This window comes from Podarcis melisellensis, assembly GCF_964234715.1.
Source record: "Podarcis melisellensis genome assembly, chromosome: 1".
NCBI classification, from domain to species: domain Eukaryota; kingdom Metazoa; phylum Chordata; class Lepidosauria; order Squamata; family Lacertidae; genus Podarcis; species Podarcis melisellensis.
Window position 1 is genome coordinate 106,475,809 of NC_138528.1, and position 12,898 is coordinate 106,488,706.

Genomic DNA, 12,898 nt, shown 5'->3' on the forward strand with positions numbered 1-12,898 from the left:
TCAATTGGGTGGGTTATTTGTTGATGTGGCAAGGGCTGTTTTGGAGTGGCTCCCACTTTGGCAATTTGGCTTGCGATTGTTAGCGTTTGTCAGTTGGGTGAGTGTTATTCGATCAGTCATTCCCCCCCAAAAAAATTGCTCAACAACTCTGGTCAATTCTCCCCCCCCCTCAAAAGCTCAACAACGCTGGGTAAGCCTCCACAGAAAAAGATCAACTACGCTGTGCCATCTCCTCCCATTTTCTTAAATTTGAGCCCCCCAAAATAGGGGGCATCTTATACATGGGGACGCCTTATAGACGGAAAAGTACGGTATATAAGTTCAATAACAACGATAACAGCAAGACAGTCCCTGCCCATAGGCTTCAAATCTAAAAGACATAGCACAAAAGGAGATAGGGATAGGGCGGGAGGAAAGCAAGCAACCTCAGCCATCAGTTCTTAAAGTTGCAAACTTCTTATCATTACCAGCTTGCACAGAAACAGTTCTGGGAGAGGAGGAGTCAAATGGAGTCAATCTCTGAGCCAAGCTAATAGAGGGGACCCTATAGTCCTTTCTCATCTCTCCCTTTGCTGCAGCCAGATGCAATAGTCAATCTGGTAGCTTAATGTAAGCCTCCTTTTAGGGATCTTAAATCTGTTCTTATGAACTGGACGTTTCTCTTTCATTAATTCTGATCCATCTGCAAGACCAGTTCTTGTCTAAAAGGGATTTGTGATGCAGCTTTCTCGGGTTTCGCCAAATTTCCAAATGCTTACCCAGGATTGCCACCACCATATCATTCTTGAGGATTTCGATGGAGCCTCGCGACAGGAAGTAAAGCGCAGTCAGGATATCACCAGAGTGGACAAGGGTGTCTCCGGGAGGTGCGTGCGTCGTCTTAAACTTCATAGCCAAAGCCCGGAGACAGCCTTTACTGGCTCCCTGGAAAGCTTTGCAGTTCTGAAGTAAACTTTGGTTGAGGTGGAGACAGATATCTGCTTGTAAACATTCTGGAAACCCCTTTAGGACCTGACGAAGACAAGGCGAGAGTTCAGAACCAAACCACAAATTGGCCTCGAGTTTCTGACATCTTTTTGCTCAGTTAAGAAGCACTTAGGGTTGCTTTTTTTGGGGGGGGGTGTCATTCAGCTCTTCTGGCTATGCTGCCTAGATAGCTAACTGGTATAGAGCAAGCGATAGAATGATGTCAAAATGTAATCAGAAAATGAGCTGGGGAAATTGGTGTGGGTGAGCAGATTCTTGGGCTGATATAGTCTAGTATGCGGCAGCTGCATATTGTACTATTTCTTTCGATGGGATAACTGAATCCACATGACTGCGGCTAGGTATTGTGCATGCTGATGTGTGTAACTGATGCTTTCAGTTTGAATTACAAATCTGATCTGTATTTATTGGTTAATGGCGATATGAACCATCTTGGTCAGAGATGGTCCCTTGCCTGACTGCTCCTACAACATGTGTGGTCAGATCTGTGGAACACTGAAAATCCTTCTTGCCCTTTTCTCACAGAGGTGGCAGCAGTGCCAAGTAAGAACTGATGGGTACTTGGACAGGTCCAGAGAATAATGTGCACCCCACTTCTCTGCTTTACAATTCTCTGCCAGTAGGTCAGCCAATGCAAAGTTTGACCCCATTTTACGTATGGGTGCATTGGAATTGTTTTTTAGATGTTTTATCATTAGTGTGTTTGCCACCCTGGGCTGGGCTCCTTTGGAGGAATGGGGTGGGATATAAATTTAATGAATAATATTTATAGCAACAATAATGATTCATAACAACTTAAGTAATGGTTGCAAAATTATATATATATATATATATATATATATATATATATATATATATATATATTGCTTTCGTAGATTTTCACGGGTACAGGAATGCAGGTTTTGGTGTCCTCGGGTGTCTTCCCGTGTAAAAGTTGGGGTGTCTAGGCGACGTTTCGACGAGGTCTCACTCGTCATCTTCAGGCTGGTGCTTTCGGCTTCTTGTTACTGGAACAGAGCAGGATCTCAGTGTTTGAGTTCCTATAAATACTGTTGAGGGGGTGTGGTGTATAGCCTCCAATGTTCTGGGCAGAGAGGAAGTTCCCAGGTTAGTGTGCCTTTTCTTCTTTTGTTCCTTAATTACTTGAGGGATATCTTGAGTGATTTCTTGAGTGATATCCTGAGTACCACTTAGGTGGGTCATTAGGTGTGGATTAGTTGCTAAAGTCTTTGTGTCTTGACCTCTTGAACTTTGTGAAGAGTTTTTCTGAGAAGATGGCTGTACTGCACTTAGTTGTGCTCTGGCTTGGCTTCGTGTATAGGGGCGAGCTGTGGTTTTGTGGCCTGTGTCAGCCAGATCTGTGTAGGGATTGCAGGGGGGTGCAGCATCCGGAGGTGCCACCATGGTTTGGCTACTGGATGGTGTCTGTAATTTATCTGTGGAGAGGGTCTGGGTTTGGGTCTGGTGTGGTTGATTGGTGGTGGCGTTCTGTGTGCCTCTGGATCTGGTGTCAGTTTTTGTGGGGAGGGCTAATTTCCAGATGTCTGGCAAGCGGGATGTGTCGTCACGCTTGTTCATGTTGTGAGGGTGTTTCTCTATCTCGATGGCTTCCATGATTATTCTCTTGTGGTGATGTTCCATGTTAAAGAGCAATTTGGAATCTGCAAAATTAATTTCGTGTCCTGTTTCTTTCATGTGTTGGAAAAGAGAGGAAGTTTTTTCTTCTTTTTTGACGGCATTCTTGTGGGCACTACAGATAAAATTAGCAAAATCCTCCATAAACACAATATCAAAACAGCCTTTTGCACCAACCAAAAAATAGCCAATATCCTCAGAAACCCCAAGGATAAAATCCAGTTGGAAAACCAAGGGGTCTATGAAATACCCTGCAAAGTCTGCCCAGCCACGTACATTGGACAAACAAACAGACGAATAAATGCACGTATCGCAGAACACAAGAATGCCGTCAAAAAAGAAGAAAAAACTTCCTCTCTTTTCCAACACATGAAAGAAACAGGACACGAAATTAATTTTGCAGATTCCAAATTGCTCTTTAACATGGAACATCACCACAAGAGAATAATCATGGAAGCCATCGAGATAGAGAAACACCCTCACAACATGAACAAGCGTGACGACACATCCCGCTTGCCAGACATCTGGAAATTAGCCCTCCCCACAAAAACTGACACCAGATCCAGAGGCACACAGAACGCCATCACCAATCAACCACACCAGACCCAAACCCAGACCCTCTCCACAGATAAATTACAGACACCATCCAGTAGCCAAACCATGGTGGCACCTCCGGATGCTGCACCCCCCTGCAATCCCTACACAGATCTGGCTGACACAGGCCACAAAACCACAGCTCGCCCCTATACACGAAGCCAAGCCAGAGCACAACTAAGTGCAGTACAGCCATCTTCTCAGAAAAACTCTTCACAAAGTTCAAGAGGTCAAGACACAAAGACTTTAGCAACTAATCCACACCTAATGACCCACCTAAGTGGTACTCAGGATATCACTCAAGAAATCACTCAAGATATCCCTCAAGTAATTAAGGAACAAAAGAAGAAAAGGCACACTAGCCTGGGAACTTCCTCTCTGCCCAGAACATTGGAGGCTATACACCACACCCCCTCAACAGTATTTATAGGAACTCAAACACTGAGATCCTGCTCTGTTCCAGTAACAAGAAGCCGAAAGCACCAGCCTGAAGATGACGAGTGAGACCTCGTCGAAACGTCGCCTAGACACCCCAACTTTTACACGGGAAGACACCCGAGGACACCAAAACCTGCATTCCTGTACCCGTGAAAATCTACGAAAGCATATATATATATATATATATATATATATATATATATATATATATTCATAAGCTGGTATTGAAAGTGGTTAAGGTCATACATATGCTATACATTTAAAGTTATACTGCTTTAAGTTTGGGATAGCTCAGTCAGTAAAGCATGAAACTCTTAATCCCAGGGTTGTGGGTTTGAGTCCCACGTTGAGCAAAAGATTCATGCACTAAAAGGGGTTAGATCAGCAGTTCTCAACCTGTGGGTCCCCAGATGTTGTTGGACTACAACTCCCATCATCCCTGAGTTCTGGCCTTGCTAGCTAGGGGTGATGGGAATTGTAGTTCAACAACATCTGGGGACCCACCGGTTGAGAAAGGCTGGGTTAGATTAATGACCCTCGTGGTCCCTTCCAACTCTACAATTCTATGATTCTATGTTCAGTGGTCCTGGGTTTGTTAAGGGTTCTGAGAGTTGTTAGGAGGTTCATCACAAAGCTGCAACAAATAACAGTTCCCAGAATTCTTTGAGGGAACCCATGATTGTCAATGTGCTTTAAACATATGGTATGGCTGTCCTTTTTGCTATGCAATTTATTCCATATCTGCTAATCGATGTCAATACAGTAATCTCATTCCCTTTATTAGATAAATGCTATTCACAGTTCAGTCAGTTCAGCTGGATCTGAGAGAAACAGACTTCAATTCCACCTCAACCAATAGGTTGACCATGTGTCCTACTTTAGAGGTAAAAACCTCTAAGGTAAAATCCTCCAGAAGAACTGTCTGGTCCAAGTCTGGTTGAAAGATAAAGAACCAGAACAAGGGATAGCATTGTAAATTGGAGTAATTACCGGTAGGTCTAAATCTGAATTAAAACATATACATTTTCAGACACAAATTTTATCACATTTTGTCCTCTTTTTGGATGATGCATTCCCTCTTTTACAGCAATTAGTAAGTGACCACCATAGTAAGTGACTGGCTGACTCTCAACATTGTAGCTATTTCTCATTTACATGAAACCTTGCATTCCCTGTATATTATGCTGAACTGGAGAAGCTAAAAAAATGCATAGAATATCTGGACAGAAATGGCTTTTTAGGGCCAACAGAGCAATCCTACATGTGTTTACTCAGGAGTAAACCCTAATTGTGTTTAATGGAGCATACTCCCAGGTACGTATGCACAGAATTGTGGCCTAAAACATATACAATAGATTAGATTTTATTAACTATCAGGTGGGTCTATTTATCCACTATTTAAGAAATGTGTCATATCCACAAATACAACATTACTCTTATACATGATGTTAATGATGTAGTACCCAAAAATGATTATAGTAAATCTTCAGGCTTAGTTATTTCAATAGGTTTTTGTTTCACTTCAGCACAATAAAGGTCTGTGCATCCATTTAAGATTTTGTTACAAAAATATCAGCATCATGTCTCCAACTTTAACAACAGCAAAAAGCAGTAGCAACAAATGAATGACTTATATTTGACATGAGAATATCACTTCACCAAAGCCAAGCTATGATTTAAGAAATGACCTTAAATAATTATTTTGACATGTTTTCTATGATTTGGAAGTAAACAATAGAACTTGCACTGTGAAAGAACAGAGAACATTGTTAAAACAGATGTTCATACAAAAAGTTGAACAATTCAAGGACTTGGGACCAGATGTGCCATTTGAGTAAAGAGAGGTAAGAATCTCAACTAGGTTTATTTATTTAGTTTAAAAAATATTATTTATAGTGGTTGTTCATAACTATAGCCATGCTAGAGGTCAGTCACCTTTTAAATTGCTTATGTATGTATGACTGGGTCATGGGTCCATTTAATTGTTTATATGACTCAGACATTGGACTTAAGTTAGTAATGTCCATTAATTTCAATGGGTTTAAGCTCAGTTGAATACCAGCTCCTGACCATTAAATAAAATGTGCTCTGAGGAACAGTTGAGAAGCATTTCCCCATCCCACTCCTTACATGGCACCCCTGTTCAGGACACAGAAATCTACACATCTTAGAAGAAGCCAGAAATAGGCAAAAGATAAATAGGCAAAAATCATTTAATAGGCCACACAAAGTCAACGAAATCCAGGGCTTTCTTGTGACAGTGCTTGCCACTACAGAATACCAGAACCTATATATTTTGCTGCCCATGGCATCCATTTTGTGCTGGAACCAACGGACACATTTATCAATATATGAGTACCAGTACCTCATTTTAAAAAAACAAACACCGCTCTTACTATATCTAACAAAACTACATCCAGGGTAAAATGGTTGCTGTATCTGAGAAATTGCTTTGACAGTCCCATATTAGGACATGCAAATTTATGCTTTGGGTTGCAATAGTATAGTACCCCAAACAAACAAATATTGTGCTGTACTATGGTATTGCAGAGATACACACCAGTGTGAATGGTTTGGGATCAAGTTACCTTAAAAAATGCAGCTTCACTCAAATTCACATGGCCAGGCCAATTCTATGCCCGCTTACTCAAAAGTGACACCTATTTCCACAGTACTCATTTCCTTGTAAGTGTGCCCAGGGACTGGATTCTAAGAAAATTCTCATCATTCATGGCATGAAAGCCTTCTTCAGCTGTTCTTCGGCATTAACAGACGAGGAGAGACAGCTGCATTCTCTGTCACTGTTCCCATCAACACCTTCCACAAGGCAAACTTCTGAAACAGAAAGTCCTGATTTCCCAGGATCTAAAATTCATAGAAAGCCTCCACAAGCAGAGGGGGCTTTCTGCTTCAGAAGCTCTGAACTCTAATTTGTGGAGGTGGTTCTAGAATGTGGTGGTTCTAGAGTGCTCATCCTCACTCTCCCACCAAGAGTGGTTTGATCACGCTGAAGAAAAATTCCTGAGGGGAGTGTTACAGAGTCAGCCAATTGCATAACAACACAAGTATTATAGAGTGATATCTTGTCGCAAGGAAAGATTTACCCTACCTGTCACCGATACCATAATTTGAATTTCATCCCTACTCTCTCTTATCTGAAAATTAAGAATTATTCAGCACTCCAATCATATGAATACCACTTTCAGCCGTGATTCACCCCCTCATTCCACATACTGATTATATGGGTATAAACAGTTAGTGAGCTACTAAAACCTGTTAAAGGGGAACCAGTCTTCACTCACTTCCCTTTGAGGGTGTGCCCACAGATCAGGGACATTTTATTGTACGGAATAAGTTTTGGCAAAGTTTTCTGATCGAATGCCTAGGAACAAGCTTATTTTATCTAGGACAACAGCAGCCTGTCCCCATCTTTACCTGCCAAAACTAGTTAATGTAAGATATGCTTAGTCATTAAGAATAGTCAAGCATTTTAATAATTAGGAATAGTCGACTACTTTATATTGCCTGAGGGTCAAACAATTTTAACAGCGCCTCAGGCTTCACTGGGATCACTTCCAAAAAGTGTGCTTCAGGAATACATGTTTTTCAGACCCATTCTAAAGTTTCTTCAATTTCTACATAATGTAAGCATGTTATAAAAATTTACTTTGTATACCCATAATGAGCACAGAACCATCTGACCTTCTTAGAGCCCTCTCATTCTGAAGGCTCGCTGGACAATTTAAAGGATAAAATCGTACTAAGATAGTTTCGTGGCCCTCAAACCTTTCTCAAGTCAACCATCTCCCAAGCTTGCCTGCTTCCCATATCCAGCACAGATGCTTGGTCGAGAAAGTGGCTAGATGTACTATTTACAAGATTGTGTGTGTGTGTGTTAGTTTTAGCCTGCTGGAGATTAAGGGTGGGGGAGTGGAAGAGAAGGACTTGGGGAGAGGGCGGGTAGATATGGGGTGGTGGTGGGGAGGCTGAATGAGGGGGATTATTAGAGAGAAAATGAGGGTGTTCCTTTCCCACTGCATGTCATCTGCAATAAATGTCATGGCTGGGTGGTTAAGTTCCAGGATCGTATAAATTTCTGAATTTGTTAAGTATATTAACTGCACTTACACAACAACAGGGACTATATATGTAGCAAGAGGCTGATTGTAATAATTGACTCATTTCAGAGGGGTAGCATGAGTGACACTTTTGCCTCTGCTGCTGGTTCACCTCCAACTGGCCTTGAGATGACACTGGAAGAGTTAACTGAAATGGGTAAGGAAGGAACTCAGGAAAAGCAAATAAGGAAGGGCAGGAGATTATGGCCAACTTCTACAAACAGCACACAGAAGACTTGAAAACTCCTGTCCTTTTCAGCATCCCAGATGCCAGTTGACTGACCCATAATTTTACATGCCAGTGGCTACTCAGCTTTTATAGCCCTGGTCATAAGAAGCAATATTTTCACAATGACATTTCTGCTGGTGCATGCAGTGTTGACAATGACCAAATTATATTCTTTTTATGTCGGCATTTGGATCCCAGTTATAGTAAGTCCCAAATCCACTCTACCCAACTGTTGCACATTGGTATGTTATCAGTGGCACAGTTGAATTGTATGACAAAAGAAATGGAGAAGTAGAGAGAAAGAAATGAACAAATTAATTAGACTCTGATCATATCTCAATACAAGAATGACACATTTTCTTTTTATGTATTAGTTATTCAAAATAAGGCTCGGAAGGACGTTTCCTTCCTTTCAATATAAGGATCATAAGGATTTGTTTTCATGAAAGGAGCTACAAATATGTGAGCATTTTCTTTCTTATGTGAAAAATAACCTGTACGCTTTCCTATGTATTAAAACAGTTTTAAAAGCAAAGATTTTTTTTTAAAAAAAGGCCTTTCGCTGTATTAAGTAGGAATATAATTAAATAATGCATGCATTTGTTTTTCACAGCAGCAACTGTTACTGCTCTGGACCTGACTTCGTTCAGTTTGCAGAACTAAAACTTGCCAAATAAACCTTACAGTATTCAAGCTGCCTGCCTTTAGATGTTCGTACACGTCTTCCAAATCCCACTGGTGTTGGCAAGAATTCTGCATGCAAGTTGGATGAGAATGGGATCCCTCCTAGTTAACCATCATGCAAGGTCAAGCAGCTCAAAGCTTGTGTGAGTTTGTGACGTCTGCACACAGTTCTGATCTTGGGAACAGCAGTGGGGAAGGGGGATCCATTGGTGCTTGCCAGTAGCATGCATGCGGTGTGAACGAAAAGGCACCAACACAAAAGAAAGCACAGAATGATAGGCATGACACCTTCCTTTGAATGTGACATTTTTACAAAATAGCTAACCATATGCACAGAACCTTTTTTGGGCAGAGAAGAGTGCTCAGAGCTGTGGGGTCAATAAGTGAATAATACATCCATGGATAATAAATGTGGCACCTTCAGAAAGGTTTTCGGTTTAAATCGTTTCGGTGCTGGCTTCGTTTTTTGCCCCATGTCTGTTTTTGCCAATAGTATTATTATTTTATTTCGTATCCATCACATTGTCATGCAGAAAAATGTTACAAATTGAAACAGAAAGCATTAAAAACAAGTATGAAACAGTTAACATGGATAATCTTTTTTTTTTTTACACTGGAATTAAATTGGATATAAATACCTCCTGCTCTTACCAGTGGGTGGTGTTATTCCATGTATTTAGGTATGAAGCAGACAAGAAAGAGATAAATCTTTCATAAGTACAGCATACAAAAGACAGTTGGCATATCAACCTTGCATTCTTGCACTAAGGTGTGCATGTGTGTGTGTGTGTGTATATATATATATATATATATACGCACACACACACACATATATACATATACGTATACCATATGTATTCTGTTTAGATCACTCATTTAGTTATTGTTCTAAAACTAAATGTATTTAATTTAATGAGAGCATTAAAAATAAAATATTACAAAATAAGCCACTAAACTGTGTATATTGTTTGCAATAAACAGCATTCAATACTGCTTTCCAACATATAAAGTCTTACATCATGCACAGCTTAGCTGAACAACCATCTGGTTGGTATTAGACTTATCATTTAAAATAACACACATTTCCAGGTAGGTTTCACATTTATTAGGCTGTAAACTTATACCAATTTACCTGGCACTTAAATCTGAGTAGATACACCTAATGTTGTGCTGTTAATGAACGCCGATTATACATTTTATTAGGCACATTTCTGCCAATAAATGCCCTACGAAGCAACTGGATACAGTTGTACCAATTGTATCTCAATGTCTTTATCCAACAGTATTCCATCGGCTCCGACTGATATTCATTCAAGCTGAGATGCTTCTGGTGGGGTCATGCAAGCTACAGCTAAAGACTCAGGAATCTAGAGCAGGTATGGGGAACATTTAGCCCTCTGGATGTTGCTGAATGACTACTTCCATCAGTCCCACCCAGCATGGTCAATGGCCAGTGATGGTGAGAGTTGTAGTTCAGCAACATCCAGAACACTTGTATAGAGCAACTCTTGTTGGGATGCAACCTCTAGAAGTTGAGAGTGGAATACAAAGTTCCACTAAGGAGGGCACTCTTTCAGGGCAAACATTTCTGCTTGGCTGATGAAACAATCTCCCCCTTCTCCCACTATGCGCTGCTCTGGGCATTCTCTTGACCCCACAGAGCCAATTTAAAGGGGCGAGGGTGTGCAGGGGCATACTGTAGTGCTAGTGGGACTTATTGTGTAGGCAACTATCTAGTTGAATCCAGCCCTCAATGCTCCCCTTAATTGTATTGGTCCCCATGGAAATTGGATTAAGGTGTTTCTAGACAGAGGGCTTTCTGAGATTCAGCATTCAATGCCAGACACGTAAAAGCCATAAAAGGATTGTCCTTCTTCCTGTGCTTATCAGCACTAGTCTTGACAAACTAACTGGGGTTTAGCAGGATCAGTACTGGAGGCACTATTCAAAAGAGAGACTGCGGGGCAAACCTTTAGTCTAATTGGTAGCACTTCCTTTTGATAATGTGCTTTCCACTTCTGGCTTAATGACATTAGGGAAGGTCTCTTTGAGACTCTGAATTAAATGGAACGAATTGGTGCTGTAGCGTTAAACCAGAAGTGGAAATAAATGTATCAAAAGGAAGACGCACCAAGGGATTTTCACATCCTCCTGAAGCACATCTCTCATTGACTTCAGCTGGTTTAGGTTTTCAAACATCTCGCTTCAAAGAGGCTGCATTTCCCTGGATGAAACTGTGGGCAGACATGTAGGCTGTGCACAAATGATGATAGTTTTGTAGTGCTGTCATTGCCAACATGTCCCACCTCAGTGTCTGTTCAAACCATACCCTGGAAAAAGCTGAAGCAAGATCCCAGAAGCCCAACCAGCATGTCTGAAATGTTTTCATTTGAACAGATGGGGGAGAAACTCATTTAGTTCACATTTTAACGCAAGCCCATCCAATTTGTCCCCTTTTCTTGCTCCAGTTTGTCCTCTCAAAATTGCACATGCACACCCCCCCCAGCTGCTTTTTCTCCTTGTCTGGAAAAAATATTGCCTTTCCCTCTATGGGTTGCAAAGCAACTGGTGTACGTATGTGTGTGATTTTGATCAAATGAACAGCAGCAAAGAAAATGATTTCATTGCATAGCGCTTAGGTTTTTGGTCGCTGTCTTTGAATCTGCTTTTCAGTAAAACAACAACAACAACAACAACAACAGGGATATAAACATGCAATTGCAAACCAAGAGTCCTTTGAACTCTAAGCCAGTGTTTCCCAACCTTGTGCCTCCAGCTGTTTTTGAACTACAATTCCCATCATCCCTGACCACTGGTCTTGCTAGCTAGGGATGATGGGAGTTGTAGGCCAAAAACATCTGGAGGCACAAGGTTGGGAAACACTGCTCTAAGCATCCCATCCGTCAGAGCAACTTGACACAGAAACTGTCCTCTTCACAACATCCACTTAAAATACATTTGGCTCTTATGTAGTTATATAACACTATGCTACCTCTCTTTCAGCAATGAAGTCGCAGTTTGTATTTTATGTGCAACTGCTTCGTTTCACAGGTCAGTGTGTGTGTGTGTGTGTGTGTGTGTATTATTGCTCATATAATCCAAAGCATGAGGGATCTAAAGCAAGTTTTCTGTAAAACTACGTTAGACTAGCTTCCACAGCCAAATCCAGTTGCTGTCAAACCATTACACTTGCCCAAAAAGGGTGGAAATGGTTGCTCTATGAATCTATACCACATTGAATTGAATAATTAATGGCTTTTAACATGACACTGCATTATACAGAAATGTATAATGGCATGAATGTGAAACCAGAAAGTATCCTTGGGCCAAGAAACAAAAATAAATAAAGATGTATTCAGTACAGGCCCCTAAGGCCATCAAAAGTCAAGAGACACATTCCTCTCCCTGTACCTTTATCAATGTACATTTTTCAGCAATCAAAAGCAGATTTACATACCATGTTCATGTCAATGCCATTTGTGTATGTCCATGCATGCTGAAAATATTCTTCAAGCCGCTGCCTCAGTGGGTTGGGAATTTGATGAAAGCGTATAAACTCTTTTACACGCAACATCTGCATGTGATACCGTGCAGTCCCTGAATACAGTCTTTGGATTATTGCGGAGACATTTCCAAAAATGCTTGCATACATTAATGCTGGGATCAAACAAACAAACAAACAAACAGTTAGATAATATCACCATACTGGTTGTTATAACTTCAAAAAAAAAAAAAAAAACAGTAAGCCCAAATTAGATTTTATAACGTCTTGAGCTTTGTTGTCTGAGGCTGGGGGTAGGAGTCTTGTTAGAATAAAGTTATAAACTGGAAGGAAAAAGCAGGCGGTTCTCTGGCTGGCTTAGCCCTCCGAGGCTTGGGGCAAGTATACCCGGCTGCCCCCTCTGCCTCTGCATGGGCCTGCTACTAGGCATTGTTGGAATCCCAACTCCCATCAGCCTCAGCCTGTATGGCCAATGGTGAGGCATAATGGGAGTCGGATTCCATCAACCTCTAGAAGGCTGCAGGTTTCCTTCCACTGTGTTGAAGGTTATATTCCAAAATGTCACCCCATTCATGACAAAGTGCCCATATCTTGTGAACCGCTGTGAGATCTTTTGATCTAATAAATGAATACAGTGGTACCTCGGGTTACATATGCTTCAGGTTACAGACTCCGCTAACCCAGAAATAGTGCTTCAGGTTAAGAAGTTTG

The 12,898-nt window shown here is 41.1% G+C and overlaps 1 protein-coding gene across 12 annotated transcripts in view; it reads right to left on the reverse strand.

Annotated features, from left to right (window-relative positions):
• The window catches only part of KCNH7 (potassium voltage-gated channel subfamily H member 7), a 273,427-nt gene that overhangs the window by 24,340 nt on the left and 236,189 nt on the right, over positions 1-12,898 (reverse strand). For 11 of the 12 annotated variants that reach the window (XM_081928560.1, XM_081928567.1, XM_081928565.1 and 8 more), the window contains 2 exons: positions 12,143-12,342; positions 759-1,011 (listed from right to left, as the gene is read on the reverse strand). In XM_081928560.1, coding sequence (XP_081784686.1) covers positions 759-1,011; positions 12,143-12,342 — 453 coding nt within the window. The remainder of the gene's footprint in view (positions 1-758; positions 1,012-12,142; positions 12,343-12,898) is intronic. The other variant, XM_081928564.1, reaches the window with a different exon arrangement.